Here is a 15,194-nt window from a genome sequence, read left to right on the forward strand (position 1 = left end):
ACCTACCTTAGTTGCTTAACTGTCCTGTGTAGACATCTTGTGTCTTTGCATGGCTTCTGCAAATTAGTTATTTGATTTCTTAGTGGGTAGGTCTACTTTGATTTTTACACCTCATAGTGTTCCCCCTACCCTTTTCCAATATCCAATCTCACAATTACACTGAAGGAGAGAGGAGCTGTTCACTGTTACTATAGAGAGCTGTTTGATTAACTCACGGTGTCCCTTTCTCCTCATTATATACAATGTATTCGGAAAGTTTTCAAACCCTTTCATTTTCTTAACTTTTTTTTTTTCTGTTGCAGCCTTGTATTAAAATAAAAAATAAAATGTTTCCCCCCATCAATCTGCACTCAATACATAATGAAAAAGTGAAAACAGAATTTTTGAAATTTTTGCAAAATTATTAAAAAGGAAAACCTAAAATGTCGTCTGAACATAAGTATTCAGACCCTTTGCTACAGTATGACACTTAACACTTGTAGCTACATAAGACACTTAGCACTGGGGGCCTCCCATCTATGTTTCTACACCTTGTTTTAAGTCCACTTAAATTTAGTTGATTGGACAAGATTCTCTAGTCTGATGAAACAAAGATTGAACTTTCTGGCCTCAATTCTAAGCACCATTCCTAGAGAAAACCAAGCACTCCTTTTCACCTGCCCAATACATTCCTTCAGTGAACCATGGTGGTGGCAGCATCATGTTGTGAGGGTATTTTCCAGCAGCTGGGACAGAGAGACTGGTCAGGGTTGAGGGAAAATTAATGGAGCAAAGTACAAAGTACAGAGATATTCTAAATGAAAACCTTATCCAGTGTGCTCTGGACTTCAAACTGGGCGAAGGGTTCACCTTCTAACAAGACATTGACCCGAAGTACACAGCCGAAACAAAACAGGAATGGCTGAAAATCAACTCTGTGAATATCCTTCAGCCTGAGCCCTGACTGGAACGCAAATGAACATCTCTGGAGAGACCTGAAAATAGTTGTCTACCGACGGTCCCCATCCAACCTGACAGAGCTTGGGAAGATCTGCAGAGAAGAATGCAGAAAATCCCCAGCTTGTGGCAGCATACTCAAGAAGACTTGAGGTTGTAATTGCTGCCAAAGGTGCTTCAACTAAGTCCTGAGTAAAGTGTCTGAATATTTTAGTTTTTCCTTTTCAATAAAATAAGATTCTGACATTGTTGTCAGTTTGTCATTATGGGGTATTGAGTGTAGAATAACGGGGACATTTTTTTTTAGCAGAAGGCCGCAACCATAACAAAACCTGAAAAAATGAAAGTGTCTGAGGACTTTCCATATGCATTGTATATATCAATTAAGCTTCTCTCAGACGAGCGAGTTCCAAGCACCGGACTCGCAGCATGAGTATGGGGCAGCTGCTGTCCTGACGGGGTAACATAGCATTATATTGATTTATGATGCTATGTAACCCTTACAGTTCTGGAATGTATTGCAAAACACTGACATAGTGTCAGGCATCCATGTTAAAGTAGAATGTTGTTTTTACAAATTGTCAGGTATGTGATTTTTTTTTTTCTATGCACAATGCGAGTCAAAACTTCTTCTAATCATATGAAATTATGTTATCATATAAAAATATATTTTATTACAATAAATATCACAACATAAACACTTCTTCTTTACATTCCCAAGTAATTACATTCAGCAATATAAAACCTCACTGTCTTCATAAACTCAATATGACTCTTCACAACTGATCTATACTACCTGCCTTATAGGTGTAGTTAGGTATTCCCGTTTCTTCCATGTTGGCTTCCCTCTTAGTCTTGTTTCTCTTTCTTCTCCAAAGACAGAAGCCCAGAATAATAAGCAACCCTGCTAATGCTGCCAGCCCTAACCCAATTCCTAAATATAGTGACTGCATGGTGGTATGGACAGTCCTGCAGGGACTTGGTATTCTGCCAGCTGGTCTGTCCTCTACCTCATCTGCCAGACTTTCTCCTGCCTTATTAAATGCTACCACACACACTGTATAGGGAGAACCAGGATGAAGATTTTCAATGGTATATGAGCGAAAAGAGGCATTTAGGTCTAGCCCCATTTCCAATGAACCTCCTGGTTCTCCATGCAACACTCTGTAACCATGCACAGTAGATGAAGGGGAACACCAGTTGACAGTTATTTGCGTATCACCAAGGAGAACCTCTTTAAAGAGTGGAGAGTCTGGTTTATGATGTGGACCATCAATTCCTGGACAAAGACATTTACCACCTGCTTGCCACTGAATCTCCTCACATGAAGGTGTTAGATGCTCACACCGATCATATTGGCAGGAAACTTTAGCAACAGGTGAGCTATAAGCAACTGTTGATGCATCATCTTCATAATCATAATCCTCTTCGGATCCTCCAATGATGAACTCAATCTTGTCTGCAGTGCTTTGGAGCTTTGGTGTGGTATGCTGCGTCACAGATGTCTGGTTTATGACTGGGAATGGAGCAGCAGTGGTAGAAGAGCTGGAGTTACTACCTTCTTGTGCTGAGCCCGCTGTAAAAGCTAGAAATGGCAGAACTAGCAACAGGAGAGGTAATGCCATCTAAAGGCAGAAATTGACAAGAAAGCAAGAAAAAAAAAGATACAACAGAGGAAACAGGTGAAATGAAAGCAGCAAGAAATGGTAGAAAAATTAGTGATATTTTCTTTAATGGTGCAAATTTTCATCAGACTGCGCTCTTGTTTTAAAGGGGTTGTCTCACCTGAGACATTGGTGGCATATCGCTGAGACCCAAACCTCTCTCTAGAATGAAGGCTCCAAAGTGAACTGTGCATGCACGACCGCCCTTCATTAATTTCTATGGGACTGCCAGAAAGAGCTGATCGCTGGCTCGGTTATTTCTGGCAGTCCCATAGAAGTGAATGAAGCTGTGGCTGTGCTTGCCCAGTGTGCTCTCCGTTAAATTCTATGGGATTTCTAAAAATAGCAAACACTGCACTCGGCAGTCTCGCAGAAGTGAATGGAGAGCATGCCGAGCTTGTGTGGTGTGCTCGCTTTCACTTTCTGGGGCCTGTTCTGAAGATACGGCTCCAAGATATGGGACTCTCACTGATCTGAAATTGTTGGCATATCCTAGCGATATGCCACCAGTCCATACATTTACTATGCAGGGATTGTGAACCATTATTTTTGTGAATCTATTTTTTATTCCTTACATGCACATTTCACTATGAAATTCTGATCTGATCTGCAGATGGCAGGTTATAAAGTAGGAGAAGCTGAGCAGATGGATTTATAGTTTTGTGGTAAAAGATTCAGTATAACTTGTCATTTCCTAATTTTAATTCCTGTTCTTTGTATAGTTAGGAGTTCAGTGGACGGTCATATTCAGCTTATAGCCTTCCGTATATTACTGGACATACAGAGACAGTTGTCAATCACTGATAGGACTGGCCACTCAATAAAATACAAATTTCACTAAAACTTTCCCCACAAACTATATATCAATCTGCTTATGCCCTTTTACTCTATATCATGCAGCCAATGCAAGACTTCATGTAAAACATGACACGTTGCCTGGGGGTTGGCCACTTTCTGGCTACTTGTGACCAATTTGTATGGAGGATAACTCTATGACTTTTACTAATATAGCCATGGTTTATATTCTATGCCTTGTAGACAGAAAAAAAAGAAATCCAGCTTCTGAAAAATGTGTCTCTTTATTCCAACGTTAAAATCTCCACATACAGGAAAAAACGCTCAGGTTCCACACGTTTCGGACCTAAAAAAACCGTAATGGTCCTTACTCATGAGTCATGAGTAGATCTTAACGTTGGAATAAAGTGACACATTTTTCAGAAGCTGGATTTCTTCATTTTCTGTCTACAATTCATGTCAGCCTGGTCCGGGCTGTGTCCGTGCTTCTGAGTGGCCCAACGCAGGTGAGCGCTGCTTCAATTATCTTTTTCCACATATTCTATGCCTTTTGCACACTGAGAATACCTCAATGACATATTTATGGTAGTCGTTTTTTCTTTAATTTCACGAGGAACCAAACCTACAATTTAATCTGGTAGGTTCCACAAAATTGTCTCTCATTTTGGTGGAACCTGAGATAGAAGTTTCCAACACAGATGTGAACACATCCTAACTACCAGGCACATCTCGAAAAATCATTTGCTTTTGGCTTTCGTCAAATCTCTGTTGAGTGTTCCGTTCTTTTGTTCTATCATAAAAACAGAAAAGAGGATCATCACATGATCTTCAGAATGGGGTCTATCAGGTTTTCTTCATGGTGTCTATTATTTGTGAGGCCCCTAACAGATCTTCTGATTCAGATTTAAACAAAGCCTTTCCTGTATGCAAAATTCAAGTGGCATAAACAGATCCCATCACTGATGATTGTAAAGGGTCTATTAGACTGTATGATTTTTGGGCCAATTATTGGGAACAGGCGTTCATAGGAACATTCATTCCCAAAAATTGAGTTGTATAATTGCGCAATCAGCTGATAAATGAGCAAACAGAATAAAAGATGTATGATTATCCACTGTGTAAACAGGGATGTACTTCTGACAATCAAAAAATTGAATGAGGGAGGAACGACCGTAGTGGCAATCGTTCCTCCTATGTTCACTTTGCATCAGCCTATGCAATAGGCCAATGCAAAAGAGAGCCAGTCAACATGTTTATCTTCAATTGGCAGTAGTCCTGTCCAATTGTTGTCACTGGCTCTAACTGCCCTAACTGAAGGAAGATGTAATTCCTAGTGACTGCAATGCAAATTGGCCTCCATTTGTAAAGGATATAATTCCAGTAATAGATATGCATATAAATTGCTGATATTTTCCTAAAATATGATTTATAGTAGCTCCAAACAGGGCCGGACTGCTCAGCTGGCAATTGTGGCAAATGCCAGATGGGCCAGTGTCGCAGTGGTCCACCAACTCCTAGGGTATTGCTAAGCTTGGGCCCTGAAAGTAGTGGCCTCTGCAGATACAACTGTATCAGTTGCCCCACGCCGGGGATGAAGCGGTGATTTCATAGTGACGCAAACTCAACAATGGAGCAGTGGTCAGATTAGCATTTATTTTCATTCTGGCACTTTTGTGGCAATACAGGCAGGAATTATAACTACTAGGAGCATTACAGGGGCATTATTACTACTGGTGGTACTGCAGGGGTCAATATTGTTCTTAGGAACTATCGGGAGTACTCTCAGAGAGCATTATGCCTGTAGGGGGCACTATAAGTAATGATTGGTGGGACTTTTGAGAGCACCATTAGTATATGGGGGACTATCTGTGTGACACTATTATTTCTTCAGTATAGTATTTGGTAGCATTGGGGAACACAGTGAGCACAGTATGGGAGGGGTACCAGCAGAATAACACTGTGTTGGGACTTTAGGAAGTAGTATGATGGAAAAGTAAGGAATCCATGGGTGGGTTCACACTGAGTTTTTAAGAGGAGTAGGGATGAGCAAACTTGTATTTTCAAGTTCGGCGTACGAGGTTCGGGTTATCTAAGAATTCCGTTATAACTTATGGTCCATGGTAGCGGAATCCATAACAGAATACTTAGATAACCCGAAGTACGCCAAACTTAAAAACACGAGTTCACTCATCACTAAAGAGGGGGTTCAAGGAGGAAGAAGTATAAATCTTTTCTTTACATTTCCAATTCTGTTCGAATCCACTTCTGGCTTTAGCTGAAAAAACCTGCAGGAAAATCCACCTCAAAACATCCACCAAAAAACTGTGTGAACCTACCCAAAGATTTCTGTGTGACAAAGTCTGTAGAGACGAGATGGTGGTATGCTCCCAATGAAGAAGATGAGGAAATATATCTACATCAGAGGAGACGTCACTGGAAGTAATAGGTATGTGGTGCTGTTTTCACCTGTATGTTTAGTAATGCTGAATATATTGTCAATCCAGATATAACGTTAGCACTGGGGTGGGGGCGCACAAACATATTTCACCATTCAAGTGGGCCTGTCTGTTTCAAAATGCCACGGCTGAATTTCAATCCCAGTCCGGCCCTGGCTACAAGGCTAGATTTTACTATTTCAGCTTTTAGTGTCTCAGCATATACCGTAATTAACAGTCAAGTCATGACAAACCATAGGCATTTCTTGCTTTGTAACTTAAAAATGAAGTTATAGATGTAGTAGAGCTCAGCTTGTCATTGCGAATCTATGTTCTGCTTTATCCAGGACTACATGTACACAGCAGGTCAATTTCCGCATTGAACAAATATGCAAAGTATACATGAAATGTATGGAATCTCATTTACAGTACTTTGCTGGTATTGTATTACACTGTGGTTTTTCCACACGGAAATCCATGCAGAAAAAAAAAAGCACATAATTTGTAATATGTGCAGTTACCCTAAGGCCATCTGCACACGGTGGCAAGTGAACGCACCTAAGAAAACGCACAAATTTCCGTGCAGATTTATATGCGTTTCTGCAGCATATCCGAACCAAAATCGCAAATGTCTAATTGCGGATTTGAAACAGTTTTGCAGCAGAACTAACTCTTCCATTGAAAAGGGTGAAATCTGCAGCTAAAACTAACTGCAAACAAAACGGACATGCTATTTATTTTGAAATCTGCGCGGCAGGACAATTTCCGCACGAAAAAAAAATTGCAAAGTGTACATTAGATTTGTGTAATCTCATACACTTTGCTGGTACTGTAATGTGCTGCAGTTTCTTAGCATGGGAATCCACGTGGAAAAACTGCATTTATTCCGCAATGTCTGCAGGTGGCCTAAGGGTGCCTGACATGGTGCAAATTTTCGTACGGATTTTCTCTTTATGCTAAAAAGCCCACTTAAAGCTAAGGTAAAAAAATGGCGCAGGGGGCGTGGCCTAACCGCCGATGTAGAAAGACGCATGGCGCTGAGCTCCTGGATAGTATCCTGTATATAATCGCTCACCCGCTTCCTATCTGACCTCAGAGGAGACCGATCGTGACTGGAAGCCTCCCTGAACGCTGGGGTTTACTCCGGACTCGATATGACCCGCCAAAAGCAGAGGGAGAAGGAGAGTAAGGACGGCAGCACAGACACGCCGGCTAAACAAAATGGCGCCGGGCAGAATGCTAAGATCTCTGATGTGGCGGCGAAGCTGGGGAAGTTTGCCCGTACCCCAGCAGCTGCAGTAGCTGATCCGGAGCCTGATGCTCAGATGTCCGATGAGGCTGGAGGAGAGGAGTTCGTGGATCAGGCCTCATATGCATCGGTGACAAAGCTGAAGGTGGGTCCTGAGTTGCCGCCAGAAGCGGAGCCCATTTCTGAACCCACTATAGCGGACGTATATAAAATGGTGGCACAATGCAGCACAGCCCTCACGTCCCTAAATACCAATATGGGAGGCCTAAAGGAGGAAGTTTTGCTGATAAGGCAAGATATGCGGCAGTTTAAAGAAAGAGTGGGAGAGTTGGAGGGTCGCGTTAGCGACATGGAGGACCAGCTACCGCCTGTTAAAAGGGACTTGCAACGAGTTATACATAACGTATCCCTACTCATATCCAAATCTGACGATATGGAAAACCGTCTAAGACGGAATAATGTGCGGTTAATTGGAATACCGGAGCGTACTGAGGGCTCAGACCCTGTCTCATTTATGGAAAAGTGGCTGGTGGACATAATTGGGAAAGAAAAGTTATCCCCACTCTTTGCAATAGAACGTGCACATCGAGTGCCATTTCGCCCGCCGCCTCCGGGGGCGCCTCCAAGACCTCTCCTGATTAAAGTCCTACATTATAGAGACCGGGATGCCATACTTAAAGCAGCCAGGGATATCCCTGATATTCAAATTGGCGATAGCCGAGTTCTAATGTTCCCGGACTTTTCTGCAGAAATACAGAAGAGGAGAGCGAAATTTTTGGCAGTAAAGAAGAGATTGAGATCATTGCAGTGGCCTTATTCCATGTTGTATCCGGCAAAGCTTCGGGTGGTGGCGAATGGATCCACACATATGTTTGAGGATCCGCTAGAGGCAAGCCAGTGGCTGGACACTCATGAAAATGATCGGCGTGACAACAATACCTGATGAGATGGTGATATCTGCAATGGAACTGTTTTTGTTTTTTCTTGTGTCCTTTATTTGACACACAGTAATGCTAGAAATAGTATTGAGTTATCTAATGCTTTTCTAAAAAGGAAGGTTTTATATGTTGGTTTTTCACTGGTTTGGTTCTACACTGTATGGGTTAATATGTGGTCGGGGGGGAAGTTGGGTGAGCCAACACACTGGCGCATCCAGGGTGTAGCGCTGGTATAAGCTAAGCACTTATTTTTTTTCATCTGTGCCTTTAGTGTTAACCCATGACGGTTAGGTTCACTTTCAATGTCTATGGTGTACCCCTGTTTATTGGGTTCATGACTGACAGAATGTTTAGGGTAGTTTGGGGACAGTTGGGAGGGGGGAGGGTTAAGGTAGGATATATTTTCAGTATTACTACTAGGGGCAGGTTTGCTTGGGGTTGTCGGCACCACACTCTGCATTTGCTTATGAGATACCATGATGTCTTCCGTTAATATTTGTGCATGGAATGTGAGAGGAATGTCTTTGGCATCTAAACGTTCAGCTATTTTCCATGCTATAAAAGATATACAGCCAGCTATTGTATGTTTATCTGAGACCCACTTGACTGCCGATAAGACACACCTAGCACATAAAGCATGGGTGGGGTGTGAATTTCACTCTACATACTCCACACATGCTAGAGGGGTTAGCATTTTGGTGCATAAAGCTATTCCGTTTAATGCTCAGGAATCGTACGTTGATGATGATGGAAGATTTATATGCATAGACTGCTGTATTTTTCAGTTTAGGATTATCTTAGTGGCGGTGTATGTTCCCCCTCCATATTCGGCTGAAATTATGAAGATGGTTATTACCTTTACTTCTAAATTTCCGTTAGTTCCTACATTAATTGTAGGTGACTTTAACACCTATCTCAATGGTTTTTTGGATAAATTTCACAATGGGTCGGGAACATACACTGCTGCCCCTACCTCTCTGGCGAAACTGATGGGGGAGATAGACCTGTGTGATATATGGAGAACCAAATATCCTGATCGGCGTCAATATTCATGTTACTCAGCATCACATGGCTCCCTGTCCAGAATAGATTTGGCAATAGGATCCTCATCATTGGTAGCCCTAACAAAAGAGATTTTATATCTGCCACGTAGCCTTTCTGATCATTCTCCACTGTTGATTACACTGGAGGTGGGGAGGCACATATGTGCTCCTAGACCCATCTGGCGATTAAACCCATTCTGGCTATCAATAGTGGATACAGGAACTGATATATCTAAAGCTATCATTGACTTTTTAACTATTAATATAGGCTCGACTTCAGGGGCGGTGGTTTGGGACACCCTGAAGGCGTTTGTGAGAGGTTTATACATTAAGCGCATTAGTGTTAGGAAAACTAAAAGTCGTCTTCTGGACAGGGAGCTATCAGATAGAGTTACGCAACTGGAAACAACGTATATAACACAACCCACGTTGTCTAATGAAGCACAATGGAAGGAAGCTCAGAAGCTTTTGAGGGAACATATACAGAATAGAGCAGATGATAAACGTTTATTTATGGCCCAGAGGTATTTTGCTGAAGGGGAAAGTGTGGGGCATCTGTTGGCTACAATAACTAAAGCACAGAATGGTCCCTCCTGCATAGCCTCGCTCAGAGGAATAGATGGACAACTAATAACAGGAGATGAGAATATCCTGGGAGAATTTTATACCCACTTTGGAGAGGTGTATAGGTCCAGACTGGTCACCACTACTTCTGATAGAGCTGGTTATCTTGAAAGAATTAGTGTCCCTACCTTATCTATGGAGAATAGCTCACTTCTTGAGGAGGATATAACCCTGGAGGAACTGGAGATGGCCCTGAATTCTATGCCTAATGAAAAAGCACCTGGTGCCGATGGTCTTCCTGGGGAATTTTATAAAAGGCATGGGGAGATATTACTTCCACATTTATTAACGGTTTTTAAAGATGCATACGGTGAAGGTAAATTGCCATGTTCCATGAGAGAAGCCATAGTTGTAGTGATACCCAAGCCGGGAAAAGACCCTTCGCTCGTAGATTCATATAGGCCTATCTCACTCCTAACGGTGGATGTGAAAATTCTGGCCAAAGTCTTGGCTAATCGTTTGTCTAGGGTCATTCAATCTATTATTCATGATGATCAATCTGGGTTCATGCCTGGAAAATCCACGGCATTGAATCTTAGGCGCTTGTTTATAAACCTGCAGTTGGAGGGGAGGAAAGGTCAGGATAGTGAAGCTGCTGTGATCTCACTTGACGCTGCCAAAGCTTTTGACAGCGTTGAGTGGGAGTATTTGTGGGCGGTCATGACTAGGATGGGCTTTGGAATAAGTTTTCTAAAATGGGTCAAGCTTCTGTACAGTGAGCCCAGAGCCAGAATTAGAGTAAACGGACAATTATCACCCTCGGTTGCATTGGAGAGGGGGACGAGACAGGGCTGCCCGTTGTCTCCCTTGCTATTTGCAATAGCAATTGAGCCATTGGCGTGCCTTTTACGATCTACTCCACTGATGAGAGGGCTAGGGAGGGGCTCTAGTGAGGAGCGCGTATCTTTATATGCAGATGACATGCTAATCTATGTAGGTAATCTGGTGGATTCCATAGACTCCATAATCTCTATAATATCGCAGTTTGGTGATCAGTCTGGACTTCGTATAAACTGGGATAAGTCAGTAATTCTCCCGGTATCGTCTCGAATGCATACCACTCATGCTACTTTCTCTGAACTCAAGGTGGTGCAATCTTTTAAATATCTTGGAGTGACTGTGTCAATGAACCCTGCAGATTATATTCCTAGTAATTTAATACCCTTGTTAGGGAGGTTTAGAAGCAAGGTTGCTGTTTGGCATAAATTGCCTCTCTCTATGATCGGTAGGGGCAATTTGCTTAAAATGATATTCATGCCTCAGTTGCTTTATATTTTGCATAATTCCCCCATATGGATCCCAGTGCACTTCTTCCATAAAATACAGCAGCTGTTCCGATTTTTTATTTGGAAAAATAATAGAGGAAGAATAAAATATGAAATTCTGCAGAGGAATAAAGAAGCCGGTGGTCTGGCCTTGCCTAATCCTATGCTCTATTTTCTGTCGGCTCAACTCCAACATTTTAAAGGGTGGGGGGTAATAGATGACATGGGAGGGAAGAGTGGTCAGCTGATAAAGTGGGCTGCAAATAGGTCTCCCCCGTTGGTAGCCATTGAAGGAGAAATAAAAGGAGAAATGGGAAATATTCCGACCTTGATTCTTATGAGGAAAGTATGGAATAAGGCAAAGAGTATTTTAGGGATGACAGGATTGATGAACATCTCGCCCTTATGGCATAACCCCGCACTTCAGGAATTGGAAAATCTGAATGGATTCTCCCAGTGGAATAAAAAAGGGGTATGGAATCTGAGCCATATTTATTTTAAAGGAACTTTAAAACAATACCAACAATTGTGCTCTGAATATGGGCTGCCCTCTTCACAGTTCTATCGATACTTACAACTTAGACATGCTTTAGAAGCTCAATCTAAGATAGCCCCAGTGACATTTATGTCAAGCCAGACATTGAATATGGTGGTTGCAGCTGGTTCAGTGAAGGGAGCAATCTCCAGGGTGTATCAGGCCCTATTAGAGGACTTTCTTAAAGGGTATCCATTAACAAGTAGACGTCAGTGGGAAAAAGATCTAGGGGTACTCACGGATGAGCAGTGGACTGAGGCGGTGGAACTTACCCCTACTTTATCCCTTAGTGAGGCAGCACGGTTATCCCATCTATATTTAATACATAGGGTATATAAGACCCCAGTGTTCTTGCATAAAATAGGCTACAGAAATAGTCCAGCCTGTCCGAAGTGTGGAAGTGATGAAGCTGACCTTCTACACATGATGTGGTCATGTTCATCACTGTCATCTTATTGGAAAGCAATACTACATCTGGTGAACAAAGTATATAGTGCTAGTTTTAAGTTGGATCCCAAACTGTGTGTATTAGGCCTGGTACCAGATAATAATTTACAGTCTGTTATAACTACTGGAATAGGTAGAATGTTATATCAAGCTAGGAAAACATTGGCAGCAAAGTGGATCCAGCCCATACCTCCTGATATATCAGAATATGTTGCTAGATTAAATATTGTGATTCGTCTAGAAAGAGGAGTATATCAAAAAAGGAAGTGTCTGTCCAAATTCGAAGCAATCTGGGGCAGCTGGATTGATAATTCTGGGTGCTGTAGCTCCTGGCTGGCACTTACAAGGACTTTTTCTATGACAAGGTGAATGCAGTGAGAATGGATGATATATATAGAATATTGGATGGTGGCAGGTGTGTGGGGCATTTATAGAAGCCTGATAGTGAGGGGGTTACCTGGAACTAGAATGTGGCTGTATGGGAAGATTGATGATGGACTAGGATGTTATATGGAACATCGCTGATTGGAATTAGATGATGGTAGATGGCTTATTTAAGAGTAATGTGGTGCCGACACCCCGAGAGTGATGACTAAGGAAGATGTTTTAGGAGTGTGTCCTGCCTTAAAGGGATTAGGGAGGGGGGGGGGGGGGGAGGTATGGGTTTATTTGTTTAGGATGGATAATTGTACTCACATTGAAGATACTTTTGATACCAGAGGCTATATGTGGATTTATGCCATGTCCTATGTAGATATGTGTAATAGAATGTATATATTATATACTATATATGACAGATAATGTATACATCTGTGGTCTACAAAATATCATGTTAATGTGATAAAATAAGACTGGAAAATGTTAATAAAGAAATATCTGATTTAAAAAAAAAAAATGGCGCAGAATCGCACAAATAATTGACATGCTGCAGAATTCAAAATCCGCACAACAGATAAATTGTGTCACGGAATGAAAAAGCAAATGTACAGGAGATCTGTCTAATCTAATACACTTTGCTTGGACTGTATTACGCTGCGGTTTTTCCGCATGAAAAGCTGCGTGGAAAAACTGCATGTAATATGCATTGCATGCAGGTACCCTAAGGCTACCTGCACGTCACAGATTGTGTTTTTTTAAGCAGATTTTAGCGCAGAAAAAACACAGCGCAAGCCCTCTTTCACACGAACGTGGTCTGACCGTGGGCCAGCCGCATGCAGATCGCGACCCCATTCACTTGAATGAGTTCCGCAATCCCTCAGTTCTGCAAAAAGATAGAACAAGTTAAATCTTTTTGCGCAACGGAAGCACAAAACGGAACCCAAGGAAGCACTCCGTAGTGCTTCCATAGGGTTCTGTTCCGTAGTGCTTCCGTTCCATACCGCATCTCCGGATTTGTGGACCCATTCAAGTGAATGGGTCCGCATCCGTGATGCGGAATGCACACGGCCGGTGCCCCGTGTATTGTGGACCCGCAGTCGTGTAAAAGAGGCCTAATACAGTACCAGCAAAGAGTAGGAGATTAGACACATCTCATGTACATTTGCCATGAGGATTTTGAAATCTGCAGCATGTCAATTGTTTGTGCGGATTTCACCCTTTGCAATGCATGGGTGAGATCTGTGGCAAAACCACATCAAATGCACACCAAAAACATCAAGTTACACATGCAGGGGGAGATTTATCAAAACTGGTGTAAAGGAAAACTGTCTTAGTTGCCCATAGCAACCTGATTGCTTTCATTTTCCAAAGGAGCCCTGAAAAATGAAAGGTGGAATCTGATTGGTTGCTATATGGGGCAACTAAGACAGTTTTCCTTTACACCAGGTTCGATAAATTTCCCCTGCAGTTTTTGGTGTGGAATTGCACACAAATCCCCATGGTAGTTTGTGAAAAATTTCTGCAAGACAGCCGCATGTGTGCAGGTAGACTTAGGGTTTGTTGAGACATAGGATTTTCAGAGCGCATTTGGTGCCAAAAACTGGGTGAAATCTGTGCCGAACCCTCCTCCCAATGTTTACAATGGGACCCCGCACCGCAGTTAATGTGGCTGAGGGTTTTTGCCCCATGCAAAACCAAGAGTAGGTCCACATGAAATCTCACCCACTTCGCTGCTGCTGCTGCTGCACAAATCTGCAGAGATTATGGCACGTCAGAATCTACCAACACAATAATATGGGTTTCTATTAAGAAGAGCCTAAGCTCATGTGTAGTGTATTATGGAACTCCACCAGCAGCATTAACTAATGTCTAACCGCCATTCATAGGTTTAACAGTAACACAGAGACTGTCTATATACAGACAACATAGAAAACACTAGATGTTGTACTACATCTCTCACTTATACTACCGGTCGTGCTACAGCGATTGTGGTTATATACCCCTAGCCTCAGGCTGTTAAAATACCCTGGGAGTTGTAGTTTCACAATCGCTGGGGAGCTTCAGGTTGGAACCTCCTAAACTGTTCCATTGGACTGTTTTCCATTCACTCCTCTCCCATTACTGCATTTTAGGAGTGGTGTCCATTTCAGGAGGACCCTCGCACTTACCTTTCAATGTAACGCAGCTTCGTTGCTCCCTGTATATTTCAGCCGCAGAGAAATCCTGTCTTTATATAAACACCAGTTATGAGGTCATTGCTGAATGGAATGTGATTCCTGAATCACGGACTAAGTATGTGGGAGTGGGGAGTGACTAGAAGGTGATTGGGATGAACGTGACAGGAGAGGAAAAAGGGAACAAATAGTAGAATCCAGGCTTCTAGCACCTTTCCAATGTGCGTGTCCAGTAATATCATCTTACAGGATGTCCAGGGCGTGTTCTTTACTGTTTGATAGCAGTACATCAGGATGTATATATGTGGGTCCACTTATCACAGTGTTACCTTGCAGAGTAGCTCTGATATAAGGGAGCACAGGAAGAAAGACAGCGCTAAAATCAAAATGGGCCATTCCCCTCCTGCCCCAGGCACTGTTTCAAGCTACCTTATATTAAAATAGAAGGTTATATAATTCTGTTTTAAAGGATGAATCTGCTGACCAATATTTCAAATCAAAAAATGTATTGTTTCCCATTGGTGCGGTTTGGTATCATTTGACAATTAAAACTAAGAAATATGTAACAAAATCTTCTCTCGTTGTCCCAGAAGCTCAACCATATCCACATTCCTTTGCTCATCCCTGTGACAAACTGTAAAGACAAGTGGCTGGAACAGAAGCCTCCCTGCTGTGTCCAGGCTGGAGTACAACAAAAAGATCACTAGGTCC

General features: G+C 42.3%; 1 protein-coding gene across 1 annotated transcript; it reads right to left on the bottom strand.

Moving 5' to 3' along the window:
- Nucleotides 1-1,584: 1,584 nt before the first annotated feature.
- On the bottom strand, nucleotides 1,585-14,682 carry LRRN4CL (LRRN4 C-terminal like). Its single transcript, XM_040409024.1, has 2 exons — nucleotides 14,478-14,682; nucleotides 1,585-2,561 (listed from the first exon to the last, which is right to left on the bottom strand). The coding sequence occupies exon 2, from the start codon at nucleotides 2,559-2,561 to the stop codon at nucleotides 1,713-1,715; it is 849 nt and encodes a 282-aa protein (XP_040264958.1). The 5' UTR covers nucleotides 14,478-14,682; the 3' UTR covers nucleotides 1,585-1,712.
- Between the last annotated feature and the right edge of the window lie 512 nt (nucleotides 14,683-15,194).

This window comes from Bufo bufo, chromosome 10 (assembly GCF_905171765.1).
Source record: "Bufo bufo chromosome 10, aBufBuf1.1, whole genome shotgun sequence".
Classification (NCBI taxonomy): Eukaryota; Metazoa; Chordata; class Amphibia; order Anura; family Bufonidae; genus Bufo; species Bufo bufo.

Excerpts from the sequence above, each read along its gene's own strand:
- LRRN4CL (XM_040409024.1), bottom strand. The coding sequence starts at position 2,561 with ATGGCATTACCTCTCCTGTTGCTAGTTCTGCCATTTCTAGCTTTTACA.